This window comes from Rhincodon typus, chromosome 1 (assembly GCF_021869965.1).
Source record: "Rhincodon typus isolate 14 chromosome 1, sRhiTyp1.1, whole genome shotgun sequence".
In the NCBI taxonomy this organism is placed as follows: domain Eukaryota; kingdom Metazoa; phylum Chordata; class Chondrichthyes; order Orectolobiformes; family Rhincodontidae; genus Rhincodon; species Rhincodon typus.
Window position 1 is genome coordinate 66,204,029 of NC_063332.1, and position 23,393 is coordinate 66,227,421.

Below are 23,393 nucleotides of genomic sequence, written 5' to 3' on the forward strand. Positions count from 1 at the left end.
GAGACCCTTATGAGCTCACTGGCAAACCCAACGTGGTTTGCTGTGCAGCCTCTTGTTGATGCAGGAACATCATATGAATCGCATTTATTCTCCGAGCCCCGTTAAGTTGCAGTCGTCTCAGATATGCTAATTAATTAATCTAATTGACATCCTGCTGCTGGTGGCCAGGAACTCCACATCAGCCCCTTCTGCCTCCTCCTTAAACCAGCTAAATTGACTGCTGGTAGATTGGGCATGGGGCATTTCCTGCAATTAAGTGTGGCCCATTAACATGGTTCCCATTGTAACAGGCTGCATTAAAGCCAACCCAATGTCTAAACATCTGGTCATGGCCCAGTGGTGTAAGGTAAACAGGTGAACCATCTAAGTATGGATTTAACCACATTTTAATGTGCACAAAACAGTAACACAATGGGATTCAAGAAATACACATCACCTGATGCAGCTAGATGCATTGATGTGAACACTTCCTGGTTGATTCATAGATGTGTCTGCCACTTCCATGTATCAGGGGCAGTCTCTGTTCCTAGGACTGTATGTAAGGTGCCTTTCATTGGTAGAGGGGCCAAGGCTGTGCCGTCAGCCCAAGGGCCTTGAGAAGAATTCCTAAATCTTTCAAACTTACGCTTCCTTTTAAGGCCTTCCTGCATTCCCTTGTGTTCCTGGAGTGGACCAGCATTTGGCAATGGGTCCACATGTCTTTGAGCATCTCTTTTGCCCAGCACTTAACTCTGCATTATCACCCATCCTCAAGCAAAGGCTACTGCATGCCTCCCGCATTCATTTATCGTGTCTCCTACATATGACTGTACACACATGGTCTACTTCTCAGTGGAGGAGGCCAAGCATGCCAGAGATCTGTAGCCAATCGTTTCAAGGATGAATTCTACCATTGTGGATACATGGGAGTGAGCAGCCTCTGGAACCACTGGCATATCCACACATTTCATGCTGTGTCTGCTGCCTTGATGATGGTGACTGAGCTGCATTTTGATTCTCTCCAAATCATACTGCAATACCATTATCAACATATTAATGTTAGTTGGACTCATATTCCAGATTAACAATTTAGTTTCAGGAATTAAATTACAAGGACATGGAGGAGCATTTTTTTCTAAATAAATGCTGGGAATGAAAAGCTTTGCCTCATACCAGCAGAAACTGGAAAATGCATGGACTTATTGGTTATGATTAATGTCAGTTTACTGGTTGGACAATCATGTGAATTTTCCAAAATGCACTGTTGGTGTCTGAGGCACGCACTTATATATGGAGCACGTACAAAGCAACATAACATCTGTATAATGGGATTAATGTTGTCTGACCAGATAAAAGCTACCTTACTGTAGACCTGAACTGGACAGATATGATGTGCCGATTTTTCTCCAATATATTCCACTATTTTCTGAAAACAAGTAATTCCACCTTACACCTACTTCAGCCACAGATTTACGTTGTGTATGTAAGGTGCAAGGTGTTATTTTACACAAAGCTAGATGCACCTCTGCATTTTTATATTTAGTGAAAAAATATGGATCTGGAGCCGTACATAAGCCAGACCATGTAAGGATGACAGATCTTTTTCTCCAAAGGATATTAGTCATACAGATGGGTTTTATGACAATGGTTACTCGGTTGTCATTAGAATAGTTTTAATTCCAGATTTCTTAAAATTCAAGTTTTACCAACTGCTATGGTGGGATTTCAACCCACGCACCCTGAACAATAGCCTGGGGTTCTGGATTACTCATCCAGTGATTTTTGAAGAGAGGACCAAGTGTCTAGATGAAGTCCATTTGGACTTCAACAAGGCTTTTGTTAAGGCCCCTCATGGGAGACAGATAGTAAAGGTAAAATCCCGTGGCATCCAAAGAAATTTGGCAAATTGGATCCAGAATCAGCTGAAGCAGAGGGTGATGGTTGAGGGGTGTTTTTTGTGCTTGGAAGCCTGAGTCCAATAGATCCTGCCGAGTTGAGTGTTGCTGTTTGTAGTGTATTTAAATGAATTAGACTTGAATGTGGGAGGGTTGATCTGTAACTTTAAGGATGATACGAAAGTTGGTGTGTTAGTAAATAATGAGGCAGATAGCCTTAGCTTACAAAAAGATATAGACGGGCTGGTTAGATGGGCTGATTGTGGCAAATGGAATTCAATCTGGATAAGTGTGAGGTGATGCATTTGGGCAGGACAAACAAGGTAAGGGAATACATGATAAATGGTAGGTCCCTGGAAAGCACTGAGGATCAGAGGGACCTTGGTGTGTGCATCCGCTGGTTGATGAAGCGGTTAAGAAGGCATATAAGGATAATCTCATATAAGGATAATTGTTTTTATTAGTCAGGGCTTAGCATTTAAGAACAGGGAGTTTATGCTAGAACTAAACTACAACTAGAGTGTTGTGTACAGTTCTGAAATCCACATTATAGGTGAGATACGATTGCACTGGTGGGGATGCAGAGGAAATTTACTGGGATGTTGCCTGGATTGAAGAATTTTAGTTATGAAGAGAAATTGGATAAAACTGGGGTTGTTTTCATCCATACAGAAGAGGCTGAGGGGGTCATAATTAGATGTATAAAATTATGAAGGGCACAGATGGATAGACAGGAAGGAACTTTTCCCTTGGTGAAGGGAACAATGACCAGGGAGCACACGTATAAGGGAAGGGGCAAGAGGTTTAGAGAAGATGTGAAGAAAAGTTTTTTTTTCACCCAGAGGGTGGTGGGAATCTGGAACTCACTGTCTGTAATAGTGGTGGAGGCAGAAACCCTCATGACATTTAAGAAGTATTTAGATGTACACTCAGATGCTGGAAAATAGCATTAAAATATTCCTTATGACCTGTGTAGATTTGATTAACCAAAGGGCCTTTTTCTGTGCTGTGGACATCTGTCATCTGAGGTAAGCTATTCCCAGTTCCTTCAGGCAATGAGAAACAGTTTTAGAACTATTGTGCACTGCACCCTCAGTGAAATCCTCATTTTATGTCTTCATATTATTTTTTATTCACTTGTGGCACGTTGCATTGCGGGCTATGCCAGCATTTATTACTTTTCTGTGGTTGCCCATGAGAAGGTGATGGTGAGCTACCTTGTTGAAATGTAGTCTATGTGTTCTAGGTAGACCCACTATGATGTCATGGAGGGAGTTCTAAAATTTTGATCTGGTGACAGTGAAGGAACAGTTAAAAATTTCCAAGTGAGGATGTTGAGTGGCTTGGAGGGAAAATTGCAGGTGGTAATGTTCCCATGTACTTGCTGCCCTTGTCCTTCCAGATGGATGTAGTTGTGGGTTTGGAAGATGCTATCTAAGGAGCATTGGTGAATTTCTGCAGTGCATCTTGTGGATGGTATATACTGCTGCTACTGAGCAGCGATGCTAGAGTGACTGAATATTTGTAGATGTAGTGTCAATCACACAGGCTGCTTTATTCTGCGTGGTGTCAAACTTCTTGAGTGTTGTTGGAGCTGCAGTCCTCCTGCCAAATGGGGAATATTCCATCACACTCCTGACTTGTGCCTTGTAGATGGTGAATAGGCTTTGCTTTCCTTTGATTTTGACTCCTCTTCCACCATTCATTTTTAACCATTTCAAAGGTTGTAATATAACTACTTCTAGTGATTCTCAGAGCTGCCAATAAGTGTTGCCTTGCCTCTGAACAGAAGTGGCCACAATCCTATATTTATTCAAGAGAATTCTAAGTGGCTGCCAGTGAAACAGTTTCTCGTTTCCCTCTTTGCTTAAAAATTAGGTTAGTTTCCTGCCTCGAGGTAGTGTCTGAAATTTTATTTCAATAAACTGATGTCACAATATTCAGTGACAAAATTCATCATAAGCTGCAACTTCGAGCTTCTCTGCATATCTGCCTTAAAGTTCTTTTAAGCTATTTCTAATTCCCTATGTTACACATGATTGCAAAGAACAGATGTCCCTCTCCAATTTTTAAATTATGTATGAAGTCGTCTCCTCTTTCCTGCAGCAAGGTTTCGCAGGTCACGTGCTCATTTGTACTTAATTTAAAAATGTTCTCCGCATGTGTGCACATATATATAATGTGTTAAGCTGATTGTTTTGCTCATTTTTCTTCCTTGAGGGATATCTTATTTGACAACTGTACCTAAAGAAACAGGACGTTTCTAATTTTGGTGACTAGCTGTTTAGTTAGCTATGGGATGTTCTTGATATTTCCACATTGAATTTGCATATCCTTAACGGTCTGTTCATCCGAAGATATCGGAGTAGCATTGTTACTAAACTTACAGTTGCTTTTTCTTCAATTTAATTTGCTTGAAAGCTGATACCCATAACTGGAGTATTATGCACAGTTTCAGTCTCCTTTTCTGAGGAAGGATATGTAAATGGTTCTGGCTATGGACAGAGTGCAACAAATATTTACCAGACTGATTCCTGGGATGGCAGGACTGATGTATGAAGAGAGACTGGATCGGTTAGGACTATATTCTCTGGAGATTAGAAGAATGAGGAGGGATCTCATAGAAACCTATAAACTGGACAGAGTAAACATAGAAAGGAAGTTCCTGAATCCAGAGCCAGGGGTCACATTCTAAGCATATGGGTTGGGCCGCTTAGGATTAAACATGCTGAACCTATAGAATTCTTTGCCACAGAAAGCAGTTGAGGCCAAAACATTGAATGTTTTCAAGAAGAAGTCACATATCGTTCTTAGAGCTAAAGGGATCAAGGGCTATGGGAAGAATGTGGGAACAGGTTACTAAGTTGGATGATTAGCCACGATCATATTGAATGATGTAGCAGGCTGGAAGGGCTGAAAAGCCGACTCCTGCTCTTATTTTCTTTATGTTTATGAAGCCTGTTAAAATTATTTTATTAGAAATAAGGGCATTAAGTGTATTTAATTAACTTAGAAACTGAATGCACAGCATCTTAAAACTAATCATTGCTTTTGTATACTATTTTAAACTAATCGTCACCTCTGTAAAATTAGCTTAATCACAGATGGTGCCTTAAAATTTCTTAATAAAAATTTTCTTGTGATAAATCCATTTTCAGCTAAATTAATAAAATTGTGCAAGGTTAATTCTCTTAAATATATCAAAAAATCCTTTTCAATATGACAAAATAAAGTCAAGTTCTAAAATGGTACCCAATTGTGCAAAGAAAATGCAAATATTCCCCAATTTACCTGATTTTCAGACCCAGGTTGATAGAAAGCATGGACTAGTCTTCTGTACTCATCAAGAATTACTATTTATTTCAAATAATTCAACTCAAGCAACAGGTAAACAGTTATGAACTATTGGTATATAACTCTACTAATCAAAACTCTAGTCCCATTATAAGCTCCCTCTTATATGTACACAGGCACAGACAGTCAGCCAGACGTAGACAGGGAAAAACACATGGGTGTTACGGATGGAGGAAAAATTGGGAAAGCAGTTCACTGGATGTTGTTTGCTGCATCTGATAAGAGGGTTATTGCACTGATCAGAATGCTGCTGCCTGCTGTTCCTTTTTGCAGCTGCCTCCACTGATTTGCAAGTGGCATAGTTCGTTGTTCACTGATAAAAGGACTAGTAAAAGATCAAAAACCTATAAAAGATGACCAAAAATAATAAAGGGACAAAATAAACTTCAAAAGTAAACTTGCAAGTAAGATCAAGATGGACAATAAGAGCTTCTTTAAATATGTAAAAAGGAAGAGAGAGGCCAGTGTAGTATCAAGAAATGGAGAGAAGTTGAAAATATGCATTGCATCAGTCTTCACATTAGAACACACTAAAATTCCAAAAAGGTCTAAATAATAAAAGAGCAGTAAGGGGAGAGGAAATAAATACAAAAACTATCAGTAGAGAAAAAGTACAAGGGAAACTAAAGGAACTAATGACTGATGCATCCCTTGGAACTGATGGAATGCATCCTAGAATATTGAAAATCATAGCGACAGAGCAGCTGATGCACTGGTCGTAATCTTCCAAGAATTTGTAGATTCTATAAAAGTCCCAGACGAATTGGAATTGCAAATGGCAAGTACAACACCTTTATTCAAAAAGGAAAAGAGACTGAACAATAGGCCAGTTCAAGTTGATTATAAAGGATGTAATAGCAAAGTATTTATTAACACGTAATATGATCAAGCACAGTCAGCATGGCTTCATGAGGGGGAGATCATTCCTGACAAATTTATTAGAATTCTTTGAGAAGATAACAAGCAGGATAAATAAATGGGAAATAGAATTGCAAATTATTTGGATATCCAGAAGCATTTGATAAGGTATCACATGATTTGGATGAGAATAAAGGAGGTATGGTTCATAAGTTTGTGGTTGACACCAAAATTGGTGCTATAGTGGATGGTGAAGAAGGTTATCTAAGATTACAAAGAGATCTTGATCAATTGGATCAATGGGCTGAGGAGTGGCAGGTGGAGTTTAATTTGGATAAATGCAAGGTATTGCATTTTGGTAAAAACAAACAAGGGTAGGACTTATACAATTAATGCTTGCCTTCATTGCTCAGATCTTTGAGAACAGGAGTTGGGACATCCTGTTGAGGTTATGCGGTACATTGGTGAGGCCTCTTCTGGAGTACTGTGTTCAATTTTGGTCGCCCTGTTATGGAAAGGATATTATTAAACTGGAGAGGGTTCAGAAAAGATTTACCAGGATGTTACTGGAAATAAGAGAGTTTGAGATATAAAAATAGGCTGGATAGAATCATATAATCCCTACAGTGTGGAAACAGACCATTCAGCCCAATAAGTCCACACCAACTCTCCAAGGAGCATCCCACCAAGACATATAACCCTGCATGTCCCATGGCTAACCTACACAAACCCCAGGACTTTTTTTTCACTGGCGCATAGAAGGTTGTGGGATCACCTTAGAGAAGTTTATAAAATCGTAAGAGGCATAGGTAAGGTGAATAGCAAAGGTCTTTTCCCGACAATGGTGGATTTCAACTTTTACTGTGAGAGGAGAAAGATTTAAAAAGGGCATGAGGGGCAGAGAGCACAGTTAGTGTGTGGGATGAACTGCCAGAGGAAGTGGTGGATGCAGGTACAGTTACAATGATTAAAAGACATTTGGATAGTACATGAACAGGAAAGGTTTGGAGGGATATGGGCCAAACATAGGCAAGATGTACTAGTTTAGTTTGGGAACATGGCTGATGTGGACTAGTTGGACTGAAAAGTCAGTTTCCATGCTGTATGACTCTATGACTCTGTACAAGGTCCTAGTTAGACTACAGTTGAAATACTATGAATAATTTTGGTTCCCTTGTCTGAGGAAAGATATTACTGGCAGTCCAGAGAAAGTTCACTAGGTTGACACCAAGTATGGCGGAGCTGTCTTATGAGCAGAGACTGAGTAGTTTGGGCCTGTACCCATTGGAGGCCAAAACAAAGAACAAAAGAACAAAGAAAGTTACAGCCCAGGAACAGGCCATTCGGCCCTCCAAGCCTGTACCGATCTAGATCCTCTATCTCAACCTGTCACCTATTTTCCAAGGATCTGTATCCCTCTGCTCCCTGCCCATTCAAGTCTCTATCTAGATAACATCTTAAATGACGCTATCGTGCCCACCTCTACCACCTCCGCTGGCAACGCGTTCCAGGCACCCACCACCCTCTGCATAAGGAACTTTCCACGCATATCTCCCTTAAATTTATCCCCTGTCACCTTGAAATCGTGACCCGTAGTAATTGAGTCCCCCATTCTGGGAAAAAGCTTCTTGCTATCCACCCTGTCTATACCCCTCATGAATTTGTAGACCTCAATCAGGTTCCCCCCTCAACCTCCGTCTTTCTAATGTAAATAATCCTAATCTACTCAACCTCTCTTCATAGCTAGCACCCTCCATACCAGGCAACATCCTGGTGAACCTCCTCTGCACCCTCTCCAAAGCATCCACATCCTTTTGGTAATGTGGCAACCAGAACTGTACGCAGTATTCCGTGTGTGGGGTCGAACCAAAGTCCTATACAACTGTAACATGACCTGCCAACTCTTGTACTCAATATCCCATCCGATGAATGAAAGCATGCCGTATGCCTTCTTGACCACTCTATCAACCTGCGTTGCCACCTTCAGGGTACAGTGGACTTGAACACCCAGATCTCTCTGTGCATCAATTTTCCCCAGGGCATTTCCATTTACCGTATAGTCACTCCTGAATTGGATCTTCCAAAATGCATCACCTCGCATTTGCCTGGATTGAACTCCATCTGCCATTTCTCCGCCCAACTCTCCAATCTATCTATATTCTGCTGCATTCTCCAACAGTCCCCTTCACTATCTGCTACTCCACCAATCTTAGTGTCATCTGCAAACTTGCTAATCAGACCATCTATACCTTCAGATCACTTATGTATATCACAAACAACAGTGGTCCCAATACGGATCCCTGTGGAACACCACTGGTCATAGTTCTTCATTTTGAGAAACTCCCTTCCACTACAACTCTCTATCTCCTGTTGCCCAGCCAGTTCTCCATCCATCTAACTAGTGCACCCTGGACCCCATGCGACTTCATTTTCTCCATCAGCCTACCATGGGGAACCTTATCAAACGCCTTACTGAAATCCATGTATATGACATCTACAGTCCTTCCCTCATCTATCAACTTTGTCACTTCCTCAAAGAATTCTATCAAGTTGGTAAGACATGACCTTCCCTGCACAAAACCGTGCTGCCTATCACTAATAAGCCCATTTTCTTTCAAACGTAAATAGATCTTATCCCTCAGTATCTTCTCCAGCAGCTTCCCCAACTCACGTCAGGCTCACCGGTCTATAATTACCTGGATTATCCTTGCTATCCTTCTTAAACAAGGGGACAACATTAGCAATTCTCCAGTCCTCCGGGACCTCACCTGTGCTCAAGGATGCTGCAAAGATATCTGTTTAGGCCCCAGCTATTTCCTCTCTCACTTCCCTCAGTAACCTGGGATAGATCCCATTCAGACCTGGGGACTTATCTACCCTAATGCCTTGTAGAATACCCAACACTTCCCCCTTCCTCATGCCAACTTGACCTAGAGTAATCAAACATCTATCCCTAACCTCAACATCCATCATGTCCCTCTCCTCAGTGAATACCGACGCAAAGTACTCATTAAGAATCTCACTCATTTTCTCTGACTCCTCTCATAACTTCCCTCCTTTGTCCTTGAGTGGGCCAACCCTTTCTCTAGTTACCCTCTTGATCCTTATGTATGAATAAAAGGCTTTGGGATTTTCCTCAATCCTGTTTGCTAAAGATATTTCATGACCCCTTTTAGCCCTCTTAATTCCTCGTTTGAGATTGGTCCTACTTTCCCGATATTCTTCCAAAGTTTCGTCTGTTTTCAGTCGCCTAGACCTTATGTATGCTTCCTTTTTCCTCTTTGCTAGTCTCACAATTTCACCTGTATCCATGGTTCCCTAATCTTGCCCTTTCTATCCCTCATTTTCACAGGGACATGTCTGTCCTACACTCTAATCACCCTCTCTTTAAAAGCCTCCCACATATCAAATGTGGATTTACCCTCAAACAGCTGCTGCCAATCCACAATCCCCAGCTCCTGCCAAATCTTGCTATAGTTGGCCTTCCCCCAATTCAGCACTCTTCCTTTAGGACCACTGTCGTCTTTGTCCATGAGAATTCTAAAACTTATGGAATTGTGATCACTATTCCCAAAGTAATCCCCTACTGAAACTTCAACCACCTGGCCGGGCTCATTCCCCAACACCAGGTCCAGTATGGCCCCTTCTCGAGCTGGACTATTTACATACTGCTCCATAAAGAGAGGGGTCTCCTAATTGAAACATACAAAATTCTTAGGGTAAGTGCAGAGAGTTTTTTTTCTAACCTTTTTGGGAGAGTCTACGACCAGAGGGCATCATCTTAGAGTAAGGAATCACCCAATTAGGAAAGAAGTGAGGAGGAATTTCCTGTCTCAGTGGGTAGTGAATCTGTGGAATTCTTTACCGCAGTGGGCTGAAGAGGCTGGGTCGTTAAGTATATTCAAGGCTAAGAGAGACTGATTTATAATCAGTAGTAATCAAGGGTTATGTGCTAAAGGCAGGAATGTGGAATTCAGGGTTCAGATTAGCCATGATATCATGAATGTCAGAGCAGACTTGATGGGCTGAATGGCCTGCTTCTGCTCCTACATGTTATTTCTTATGTAGCTTACCAGCACTTTCTCATAGACAATTAGAAATTGGCAATTAATACTTTCCTCCACACCCAATAAATGAAAGAAAAGTAACATAAATAATTGAAAATAAGTGCATTAGAAAATGTATATTAAAAACTTGGCATTTTTTGTTAGCAGAGTTGGAAATTTACTGTCCATGTGTTGACTCCGGAAACTGTTGTCAGTTTCAGAGGAATAGTGAAGGCAAATGCTAACCCACTGTCGTTACTACAACAAACATCAGGACTTCAGAAATTAAGAATATCACTAGCTGAAGTAGTATCACCATTTTTTGATAAGACTTTAGAAAGACTTGAGAAATTATGCACTTGAGTAAGAAGTGTGTTTTGCTGATATTAATTTACATCTCTTTTTTAACCATTAATACTGAATGTCGTAAAATAGCTTTAGAGAAACAGATTTGCGAATTATCTGAGAACCAATGTTCCACCAATATAAAAAAAGTGTTATTTAAAATAACTTTTTTGTGTTTATTGTAAAAGGACTTTATTAATGTGTCAGAACAACAACATAAAAATGCCATTTAAAAAAGTCTGGAAAAGAAATTAGCTTTTATAAAATTAACAATAGACCATTCAGTAAGCGACAGTCTTGAACATGACTCCATATAACCATCTTTGCCCCGTACGCAATATTGATGAATGCAGTTTATGCTGAAGGATCGACTATTGATATTTTTCATTTTTGAAGAATTTAATTGAATATGAAATTAACATAGATACATGTACCTGGAAATCCGGACTTTTAAGTGTTTCTGAATTTGTAAACATTTGTTTGAAGTCCAGAATAAAGTTCTCACTATAAGTAGATTTTATATGTAGACTGTCATTGCAGATGGTTTGATACTGATCAAAGAAGTGAAGGTGAGAATGTATAGTATGAATGTAGCTCTGCTCATTAAAAAAATTGAGAGTGTTATACAAATAACTTTTTAGCATTACCATTTATCCTGTTGTTTGCTTCTTTGGAAGATCACTAAAGCCTTTTTTGCCAAATATTTGCATTTTTTGTGCAGGATAACATGCCAATTTTTAAATCATTGCAATCAATGCTTATCCTTGAATCTATATGTTATATATAACTGCTAAAATTTAAAATGAGCAAAAAAAAACACTTGTAGAGAAATAAACAGATAATTCCCTGTCATTATGGTTCCATTGAAGACACCTTTTATTATAATTTACGAAGCTAAAATGAAAGTTTTGTCTTGTTTTATGTAATAAGGCATGAGGTAGAAGAAATGTTATACTTCAGAGATTTATTTTCAACCAGAATTGATTATAGTTTTCCTGTTTTTGTGATTGGTTCCAGCTAATGATCAATAACGTAAGAAAGACCACATTTAAATGTAAAAGATGTTTGGCTGTCTCTTCGGGCAATGTTGCAACAGTAGATTCTAACAGCAGGCTAATCCATAGCCATCAGTTTTCACTATCATTGAAAATAATATCTGTTTACATAAAACTCAGTTTTGTGCAGCTTTCGATAAAAGTGTTTATTATTATGCATTTGTGGTGTCCTAATTTTAGAGAGAGTCCCTTCACAATATGAATGGCTAAAGATATTATATTTCAGACATTTTAGAAACCACAAAAGTGTTGATCAAGAGGAGAAAATAAAAATGTTTCAACTAACAACCCAATAGACAAGACATGAATCCAAGAAAAGTAGGGAATATGATCAAATGAACCCTCAAATGCACATTGCTTGAATTGCTTGGTCATTCACATCAAGATTTTTTCCACTCATTTTAAGCTAGTTTATTCTTCAGCCATGGAATGTGATAATTAATGGCATGACCAACGTTTAATGTCCATCTCTAATTGCCCTTGAGAAAGTTCAGCTGCATTCTTGCACTGCCACAATCATGTTGCAAAGATTCTCTCTATGGTAAGGAATTCCAGGACTTTGACTCAGGGATGATGAAGGAAGAGCAATATATTTGCTCGTCAAAGTGCTCTGTGGCTTGGATAAAAACTTGCATTCTCCAGAATTCTGTCTATGAAAGCAACTGCCAACATTGAAATGATAAAATTCAGCAGAAGTCTTAATGTTGCATGGAACTGTACTCAGCTGTCAGAAATTCAACTGCTCTGCAACAATATCACATCTCTACACTTATTATTTGAGTTACAGTTTGAAAATTAACATGAAATGAATTAAAGGACGTAAGTTCCTCTATTTTGTAACACTGCGCCTATCTGTCACTTCATGGCCTACACTGTTCATCTGCAATTGTTAGTGATTATGTGTCAGACATATTTAGCTATTGGTAAGTAATGAGCCATATGCCATTAAATGTTGTGTATCATGGCAGGTTTTGGAAGACATTCAGATCCTGTCACAAGAAGACAGTTCCCTCATGGTGCCTACAGACTGGATTTTGAGGATGACAATCGTGGCTGGAGATTTGATATGGACATGGTTATCATTTATATCTATTCTGTCAATTGGGTCATTGGATTCATAATTTTTTGCTTCCTCTGCTACTTTTTCTTTCCATCTTTTTAAATTGGTGCGTTAGCACCTTGGCAAAGTGAGGATTGAGAAAAAAATGGATTCATGTAATGTTGATCAGTAGCAAGTTTTCATTGAACAAGTTTTCTTATGTATGGCACATTTTCAGTTGAAGACCCCTGGGGACATAATAAGGGAAGATATATTTGAAGACATAAATTTGCAATGTTCTTTCTAGTTGCAATTACCTTCTGCGTTATTAACCATGACTGTTGAAATCCAAGCTGCCATTAGTGGAGTCTGCAGAGTGCAGTTAATACAATTTACCCTAGATACAATTTCCATAAAAAATTAAATACTATTTGGACTTAGTTCAAAAATTTGAATGTAACCAACTCAAAGCACAATTAATTTATTCCATGAAAATAACTTTTGGCATTTATTCCCTCTGCCAAGAAACTATTGTCTAAAGATTAATACTGCCAGTAACTGGAGATAGTGAAGAATACAGCCTGTTAAAAACCAGAATTGTATTGCAAGTTTTAGACAAGTCGCTTTTATTTGTTTAAGCTTATTCTTCAAATTTAAATGTGAACAGAATGTTAACAATGTATTAGATACCCAAAAGTAAAAATATTGGTGCATTGAAACAAGTTTAAAATAATTTCTTATTTAATCTTGTTTCTAATTTTATTTAAAATTGCTAATTAAACATTAACATTTCCATTTAAATAAAGATTAGAAAGATAATGGTCAATAAATTTTACTTTAGTAATGGTTTCTGATAGAAATATTAAAATCACTTGTTTTAACTTAATAATTAGTGTTTCCTATTGTGGTGTAGTTTGATCAGAAAGAAGATCTTTATTATCGTTCTTGACCTGTATAAATGCTAGATAGCACTTTTTTACTTCCTTTTGATTTTTCCCGTAATTATAATTATTAAGAGATCAATGAAAGATCCTTGACGATTGAGAAAACATTGTCTCCACTATTCCAACTTCATACCCTTTGTAGCAATGGAATCTATTAGACCAATTTTCATGAAGGGCAGACATGAGATCAGCAGTCATGCCCAGGGAAACTGATGAGAAATTGGAATTCTGTTATGATTGGGTGTCATTTGAATCGGACGTAACAGCTACTAACGATTGTTGATAGGTGACTTGCCTGTCTGATTAGTGAGAAATCACGAGGGCAGTCATACAGGATTACAGTCCAATTTAGTGAGGCTACACACTTAAGATTCTCGTAGCAAAATTATCACTATTGATTCTACTGCCACAAATGAGACGAACTAAATATTCTTTTAGATTCTTTTCTAACCCATTACTGCTATGTTCCTCTCCTTTAAAATGGATAAATACTTCCTTATGGCACCCTGTGTCAACAATTACTAGGAAAGATTACAAGGGGTCAGGGCTAGCCCCTGATCAAAAATAGTCTATTGAAAACATCTACTGCACTTACCTGCCAAGTAGAAAATCTGGAGTCGGAGGCCAAGTGCCAGAAATGTTGTCCAGTAATTTTATAAGAAGACTCCTCTGGAGAAGAAGTAATGAAGTGTTTGAAACTTTCAAATAAAGATATAAATGAAGGGAGGGACTCTCTCCCTAGCATTTTTGGGTAGTTTGATATTTGCCATGTTGTGACTCCAACAGAAATAACCTTGCGGTCTTCTTGCTGTGTATGCTCATTGGTTTTACAAGTTGTTGACACTTTTTTTTTCATTTCCTCTTGCTGAATTTAATTTTTTTGTTATTGTGTTTTGCTTTTTTCCCTTTTTCCTTTTTCTTGAATTGTAACTTTTTTACTGGTTTGCAACCATACCCAGTGGTAATATGGGCATTCCATTTGGATTTCCTTTTGCTATTAGCAAATCGAGAAAGGAGTTCCAAGGGAATGATTAAAGCAGGGACACCTGAGATGGGTATATCAACCAGTGTTATCAAATACATATATAATCGTGGAGACAGTAGCACAGTGGTAATCGAAGTACATTAGTATCCCAGAGGCTCAGGCATTATTCATTTCTCATCATGGCAGCTACTGAAATTTAAATTCAATTAATAAAAAAATGAAATTTAAAATTGGTCTCAGTTATATTGACTATGAAATTATGATGATTTTTGTAAAAACCCATCTGACTCATAATGTCATTTCTGAAGGGAAATGTGCCATGCGATTCCAGATCCACAGAACTGTCCTCAAAGGCCAGCAAGCCACTCCATTCAAAAGCAATTAGAGCAGGATCAAATACTGGCCTATCCCACAACATCCATATCCCATGAAAGAATGAAGAAACATAAAAGAAGATTCAGAGGTTCTGCCATACATGCATGTGTTAATGGGATTGTGTAATTCAGGTACCATCTTGTACAAACAAACTAATTTGAAGATGTTAAAAGTTGAAAGAAGCATAGACATATGTATATATAGTGATAGATATGCTCAATCCACATATAAAATATGAACAGGTGTACGCCATTCAGCCCCTCAAGCCTGTTCGGCTATTCAATAAGATCATGACTGATCTGGCATTCCTCACGTCCACTTTCCTACATTTTTCCCATAACCATTTTCCCCAACTAATCAAGAAACTATCTATTTCAGCCTTAATTATACACAAGGACTATGTCATCACAGCTCTCTGTGGCAAGGAATGCCAAAAACTCTCAACCTTCTGACAGAAAAAATTACTCCTCATCTCAGCCTTAATTTGGCACGCCTTAATTCTGAGACTATACCCTCTAGTCGTAGACTGTACCGTGGGAGGGTAACATCCTCACAGCATTTACCCTGTCAAACCCTTTAGGAATCCTGTATGCTTTAAAATGTGCCCCTGGGTTAAGTTTCCTTTCACTTAATTTCTGCCTATCACTTCACAATACCCAATTTCTCAATACTGCTAGCTAACTGGTTCAAAAATGTGACAATAATTTGCACATTATACCAAGAAGACCTTTCTTCTTAATTCACCTGCTTGCAGTTTGAGGAGTTAAATTAACTTTTTGTTACTTATTCCTCGTAGGATGTGGTTTATTTCCTGTCATTAATTGCCATAGAGAAGGTAGTGATGAGCTGCTTTATTGAACTGGCAGGATCCATAGAGTGTGAGAACACCCACAGTGCTTTTGGAAAGAAATTTCCAGGATTAAACCCAGCAACAAGGAACTGCAAAAGGGTTCATCAGGATGGTGTGTGAGTTGGAGGGAAAGCTATCCTTCTAAGTGGTAGAGGTCGCTGGTATTTATTATGCTTTTGGAGGAGCCGTGTTGAATTACAGCAGTACGTCTTATAGATAGTACACACTGCTGCCATTTTGACTCAGTGGTAGAGGGAGAGAACATTGAAGATAGTCAATTTACAGGTCAGTTTCGTGCGGGGCAGATCATGCCTCACTAACTTGATCGAGTTTTTTGAGGCGGTGATGAAGATGATTGATGAGGGAAAAGTGGTTGATGCTGTCAACACAGACTTCAGTAAAGCCTTTGACAAGGTCCCTCATGGCAGACTGGTACAAAAGTCATATAGTATCGGGAATGAGCTAGCAAGATGGATACAGAACTGACTTAGTCATAGGAGACAGAGGGTAGCGATGGATGCTTTTCAGAATGGAGGACTGTCACTGGTGGTGCTCCACAGGGATCATGCTGGGATCTCTGCTGTTCATGGTCTACATAAATGATTTGGAGGAAAATGTGGCTGGTCTAATTAAGTTTGCGAATGATACAAAGATTGGTGGATTTGCGGATAGTGAGGAGGATTGTCAGAGAATACAGCAGATATAGATCAGTTGGAGGCATGGGCAGAAAAATGGCAGATGGAGTTTAATCCAGAAAAATGTGAGGTGATGCATTTTGGAAGGCCAAGTGCAGGTGGAACTTATACAGTGAATGGCAGAACCCTTAGAAGTATTGATGTGCAGAGGGATCCGGGTGTGCAAGTCGCAGATCACTGAAGGTGGCAGTGCAGGTAGATAAGGTGTTAAAAAAAGTGCTTGACTTCATTGGAATGGACATTGAGTTTAAGGATAGGCAAGTTATGCTGCAGCTTTATAGAACTTTATTTAGGCCACACTTAGAAAATTGCATACAGTTGTGGTCATCACACTACCGGAAGGATGTGGATGCTTCAGAAAAGGTATTCATTTGTGGGATGTGGGCATTGCTAGCTGGCCAGCATTTCTTGCCCATCCCTGGTTGCCCTTGAGAAGGTGATGGTGAGCTGCCTTCTTGAACCGCTGCCGTCCACCTGCTGTGGGTTGACCCACAATGCTGTTAGGGAGGGAATTCCAGGATTTTGACCCAGCAACAGTGAAGGAACGGCGATATATTTCCAAGTCAGGATGGTGAGTGACTTGGAGGGGAACTTGGACTTGGTGGTGTTCCCATATGTCTGCTGCCCTTGTCCTTCTAGATGGAAGTGGTCGTGAGTTTTGGAAGATGCTGTCTGAGGATAGTTGGTGAATTTTTGCAGGGCATCTTGTATATAGTACAAATTGCTGTTACTGAAAACTCGATTGGGAGATAGCTCTCCCAATTTTGGCACTAACCCCTGAATGTTAGTGAGGAAGACTTTGCAGGGTCGACAGGGCTGTTTCTGCTGTTGTCTTTTCCGGTGCCTAGGTCGATACCAGGTGATCGGCCCAGTTTCATTTCTTTGAGACTTTGTAGCGATTGGTATAACTGAGAGGCTTGCTAGGCCATTTCAGAGGGCAATTGAGAGTCAACCACATTGCTGTGGGTCTGGAGTCACATGAAGGCCAGACCAGGTGAGGGTGGCAGATTTCCTTCCCTGAAGGACATTATTGAACCAGATGGGTTTTTCCAACATTCGGCAATGATTTCACGGTGATCAGTAGATTCTTAATTCCAGACTTTTTTTATTATTTCAAATTTCACCATCTGCCGGGTGGGACTCGAACCTGGGACCCCAGAACATTGGCTGGGTTTCTGGAATTTCTAGCAATAATACCACTAGGCCAGTGCCTACCCTGTTTAGCAGAATGTTGCCTGCTGTGGGAGATTTTAGCAATGAAGAAAGGTTGGATCAACTGGATTTGTTTTCATTGGAATGCAGGAGGTTGAGGGGCGACCTGATAGAAGTTTATAAGGTTGTGGATGGATACAGTGGAAAGCATGAGGCTTTTTCCTAGAGTAGAGGGGTCAATTCCTAGGGAAATAGGTTCAAAGTGCAGGGATGGGAGGTAACGTTTAAAAGAGATGTGCGAGGCAAGTCTTTCACACAAAGGGTGGTGAGTGCCTGGAATGCATTGCCAGAGGAGGTGGAGGAAGCGGACACAATCACAGCATTCAAGCACCTGGACAAATACATGAATGGGAAGGGAATAGAGAGATACGGATCCTGGAAGTGAAGACAGTTTTAGAACAGAAGGGCAAAATATGTTGGCGCAGGCTTGGAGGGCTGAAGGGCCAGTTCCTGTGCTGTATTGTTGTTCTTCTTCTTTGGAGATGGTGGAAGGGGTCCTAATCAAGTTGGACTGCTTTGTTTTAGCTGGTGTCAAGTTACTTGAATGTTGTCCAGGCAGGTGAAGAGTATTCCATCAAACTCCTGGCTTTGTAGATGCGAACAGGGCTTTAGTGTGTTAGGAGAATCATAGAATCCTTACAGTGTGGAAACAGGCTGTTCGGCCCAATGAGTCCACACTGCCCCTCCGAAGAGCATCCCACCCAGACCCATTCCCCTACCCGTTTCCCACCTAACCTAAACATCCCTGGGCACTATTAGCAATTTAGCATGACCAATCCATCTACCCTGCACATCTTTGGATTGTGGGAGGAAACCAGAGCACCCAGAGGAAACCCATGCAAACACAGGGAGAATGTGCAAACTCCACACAGACAGTTGCCCGAGGCTGGAATTGAACCCAGGTCCCTGGCGCTGTGAGGCAGCAGTGCTAACCACTGAGCCACCATGCCGTGAATTATCCACTACAACATTCCTAGCTTCTGACCTTCTATTGTAGTCAAGGTATTTATATGGCTGGTCCAGTTCGGTTTCTGATCAATAGTAGTGGGGGATTTAGTGATGATAATGCCATTGAATGTCATGGAAGATGGTTAGATTCCATCTTCTTGTAGATGGCCATTGCCTGGAACTTGTGTGGCGTAAATGTTACTTGCCACTTAACAGCCCAAGGCTGGATGTTGTCCAACTCTTGCCACATGTGGACCTGGACTGTTTCAGTGTCTGAGAAAACGTGAATGGTACTGAGTATTGTGTAATCATTAGTGAAGATCTGACTTCTGATCTTATGAAGGAAGGAAGATCATTGATGAAGTTGCTGAGCAATGGCTGGGCTTAGGACATTACCTTGAGGAACTCCTGCAGAGATATTCAGAGACAGAAATGATTGACTTCCACCAACCATAACCATCTTCCTTTGTACTAGGTACGACTCCAACCAGTGAGTTTTCCTTTCATTCCCATTAACTCCAGGTTTTCTCAGTTCCTTGATGTCAAGCTCATTAAAATACTGCTTCTTGATGTTAAGGGTAATCAATCTCAGCTCCCCTCAAGTTCACCTCGTTCGTTCGTGTTTGGATCAAGGCTGGAATAATGTCTGGTGATAAGTGACCTTGTGGTTTGTTCGTTCGTTTCATTACCCAGAAATGTCTGCGAATAAACAATCAGCTTGGTGAGTGAACCAAACACAGCATCCACATCCCGAGCTACAGATCTACTGAAGAACCTTAGATAAGTGGCCTTGCCAGAATTCAAGTTGAGCATCAATTAGCAATTTATTGCCGAGTAAGTGTCACTTTAGCTCCGCCAATAATTCCTTTTATCACTTTGACGACCAGGAGTAGATTCATGGGGAGGAAATTGGCTGGCTGGGATTTTTCCTGCTTTTTGTACACAGGACATATCTGGGCAATTGTCCACATTATTGGGTATATTTCAGTGTTGTAGCTGTACTGGAACAGCTTGGCTTAGAGTGCGTCTAATTCTGGCATGTCTTCAGCACTATTATTGGAAGATTGTCAGAGTCCGTAACTTTTGTAACCAGTGCCTTCAGAGATTTTTTTGATATCATGTGGACTGAATCAAAGTGGTTCAAGACTGACATTCATGATGCTGTGGACTTCAAAATAAGGCCACCTGACACAATTCAGTCATCTGTAATATCCTGTCATTTTTCAGCAGAATCTTCCACATGCAGTTCAGCCTTAGCAGTCCCCAAGGTACCCACCAGGAACAACCTAACACCTTGGATGCTGAACATGACCACCTTGGCCTCGAAGGATGAATAAAAACATCATGGCCCAGATTTTCCAATTTGGTCAGCACCACATCAGTGCAAACCAGAAGTGCACATGCCAGTACCCTTAAAGCTTACCAACGATGCTTTAACGATTCCTCCTCAGAGATTTGTGATCTCTGATTGTGTACAAACATTTGAAGGGATGCTAGTTAAATGTATATAAAAACGTAATGTTCAGTTTGATGCCCAAAAGTATATTGGAGGTAGTATATTGCCATGGATAGAGAATTGGCAAATAGGCAGGAAACAGTAAGTGAGAATAAGGGGTTATTTTTCACATTGGCAACCAGAGACCGGTATTCACATGTTAATGTCTTGGAGGAAGGAAGCGAATGTATTGTAGCCAAATTTGCAGATGATACAAAAATAGGTAAAAAGGCAGGTTGCGAGATGGATACAAACAATTTACTGAGAAACAGTGATATGTTATGTAAGTGGGCAAATGGAGTATAATGTGGGAAAATGAGAATTTGGTCTATTTGGAAAGAAGAACAAAAGAACAGTGTGTGATTTAAATGGAAATGATTTAAGTAACCAAAGGACATAGTCTCAGAATTAAGAGACATCAGTTTAAGACCAAGGTGAGAAGGGACTTCTCTTAGGTTGAATGTATTTGGAACTGCTCGCTACAGAGAGCTGTAGGGGCAGAGTCCTTTTGTATATTTAATGCTGAGTTAGAAAGATTCTTCACCAGTATGGGAATCAAAGGTTGTGGAGAAAGAGCATGAAAGTGGGCGTGAGGAATGGATCAGCCATGCTCCTATTAAACAGTAGAGCAGGCTCAGGAGGTTGAACAGCCTACTCCTGTTCCTGTTTCTTGTGATCTTAAGAGAAAGTTTGCTAGGAATATAAAGATACCTATTGAAGCTCTTAATATATATTTTGAAAGGAAAATAGTTAGGAAAGTGAACATGGATCCTGCAGAAAGTGTATCTGAGGAATGAATAATGGAAATTGAGAAGATGGCAGATGAAATGAACAAGTATTTTATGTTAGTCTTCACTATAGATGGTAAAGGTAGCACGCCAGATACTGATAAAATTCAGGAAATGGAAGAGAAGGAGGAATTGAAGTAAAAGTACAATCACCAGGGAAGTGGTACTGAGAATAATGATTGGGGCTGCATTCAGACAAGTCCCTGGTTCATGATGGATTTCATCCTAGGACCTTAGAAGGAGTAGTTAGTGATACAGTTGACAAATTGGTTTTAATTCTCTAAAGTTCTCTGAAGTTCTCTAGATTCTAGGAAGTTTCCATTAGATTGGAAGACTGCAAATGTAACTTTTATTCAGAAAGGGAGGGAGACAAACAACAAGAAACTAAACTTAACATCTGTGATAGGGAAAATGATAAATATTATTACATAAGTTGTAGCAGTAGGCAGCGTCGCCATGGTTTAATAAAAGTAAAATGACAATTTTGAATTCATCAATATGTTGGAGTTCTTTGAAGAAGTAACGTGTGCTCTAGGTAGATTCAGTCCATACACCAGTTCTGCCCTATGATTTCCAGAAGGCAATAAATAAGATGCCTCAAAGGTTATTGCAGAAAATAAAGGCTTATGGTATGGGGTAATATATTGGCATGTATGGATTGCTTAGCTAATAGGAGACAAACAGCAGAAATAAATGAGGTATTTTTCTGGGTGGCAAGATGGAACAAGAGTTGTGCCACTGGAATCAATCCTGGGGTCTCAACTTTTCACTATAAACTTGGATGAAGGGATCAACAGTCTGCCCAAATTTGCTTATGGTAGTTAGGAAAGTAGGTTATGAAGAGCACATTAGGAGGCTACAATGATATAGTTGAGTGAGTAGGTATAGGGTCAGCAATTGGAATATAAAGTGGGAAAATGTGGAATTTGTTAATTTTAGCAGGAAGAAGAAAACAAAATCACCTAAGTCGTAAGCAATTGCAGACCTTTGAAATGCAGAGAGAACTGGGTGTTCTAGTCCATGAATTGTAAATGGTTAGAATGTAGGTAACAGCAAGCAAGTTAATAGAATGTTATTGGCAGTGGGATTCAGTTAGTTCTTGACTAGACAGCTGGTTTGTGATACCAACGATGTGGGTTCAATTCCTAAACAGGCTGAAGTCAACAAGTGAGCTTTCTCAACCTCACCCCTCACCAGAGGCAGTTCAGAAAAGCTTAATTAGACTAATAATTACAATGGATAGGTTGCCTTGGCTTTTTTCCATTGGAATTACTGACTTGATTAAAACATTTAAGATCCTTGTGGCTCAGTGGCTAGCACTGCTGCCTCACAGGGCCAGGGACCTGGGTTCAATTCCACCCTTGGGTGACTGTCTGTGTGGAGTTTGCACATTCTCCCCGTGTCTGTGTGGGTTGCCTCTGGGTGCTCCAGTTTCTGTCCAAAGATATGTAGGCTAGGTGGATTGGCCATGCTAAATTGCCTGCAGTGTTCAGGGATGTGTAGGTTCTGTGGGTTATAGGGGATGGGTCCGGGTGGGACCTTCTGAGGGTCAGTGTGGACTTGTTGGGCCAAAGGGCCTGTTTCCACACTGGAGGGATTCTATTCTATTTTATCCTGAGGGGTCTTGACACAGTGAATACAGAAAGGAGGTTCCTCTTTTGAAAGAATCTTGAATTAGGGGTCATAGTTTAAAAATAAGTCATTGCCCATTTAAGGCAGAAATAAAGAGCTTTTGTTTTGTCTCTGAGGATTGTATGTCTTTGGAACCCTCCAACAAAAACAGAAGCAGATTGCTTGGATATTTTTAAGGCAGTGGTGGGTTAGAGTTTTGGTAAGCAGGTGAGTAAAGGTTTTCAGTTATAAGCAGAAGTGTAGTGTCTAGGTTACAATCAGATCAGCCATGTTCGTACTAAATGGCAGGGTAGGCTTGAGGAGCCAAATGGCCTACTCCTGCTCCCAACCTCATACCCATAAACTGCCATTAAATTTCTCTCTTCATCTTGACGTTCCAATGTCAATTATAAATTAACTAACAAGTCAGATTTCTGATTCTTTGAACGTAACTTTGATTGAAACATTAATTATTGCAGCAGGTTTACAAGTGGTTGGATCTTTCGTGCCACCCAGCCTATACTCTACCATTTGTTTTAACAGCTTAATGGGCTTTTCAAAAATGTTTGGAGACAACAGAACCTTATTCTCAACAAATAACTTTCTTATAAGAAATCTACATTAATAAACAAATGAGGAACACTACAAGTTCTGTTTTAATTTAACACTATAAAAGGGCATGGATGGATAGCTTCTGCCTTTCCCTTGAATGTTCAGCTCAATATTCATCAGCCTTAGCATTTATCTGACAATCTAGAGGGAAGGTCATTTAATTGGCCAACATTAGTGACCATGTCACCTGGTAGCGCAAGTGATAATAATTGATCTGCCTTTCTGACCAGATGAACAAAATATAAAATATCTTTAACTTTCATATGTAGGAGAACTCAGTGTGTCATGAACTTTACCAATCAGTAAA

At 39.9% G+C, this 23,393-nt stretch overlaps 1 protein-coding gene across 1 annotated transcript in view; it reads left to right on the forward strand.

Annotated features, from left to right (window-relative positions):
* The window catches only part of rnf180a (ring finger protein 180a), a 174,700-nt gene extending 161,417 nt beyond the window's left edge, over positions 1-13,283 (forward strand). The window contains exon 5 of the mRNA XM_048597771.1: positions 12,501-13,283. Coding sequence (XP_048453728.1) covers positions 12,501-12,694 — 194 coding nt within the window. The 3' untranslated portion in view covers positions 12,695-13,283. The remainder of the gene's footprint in view (positions 1-12,500) is intronic.
* Positions 13,284-23,393: the final 10,110 nt, after the last annotated feature.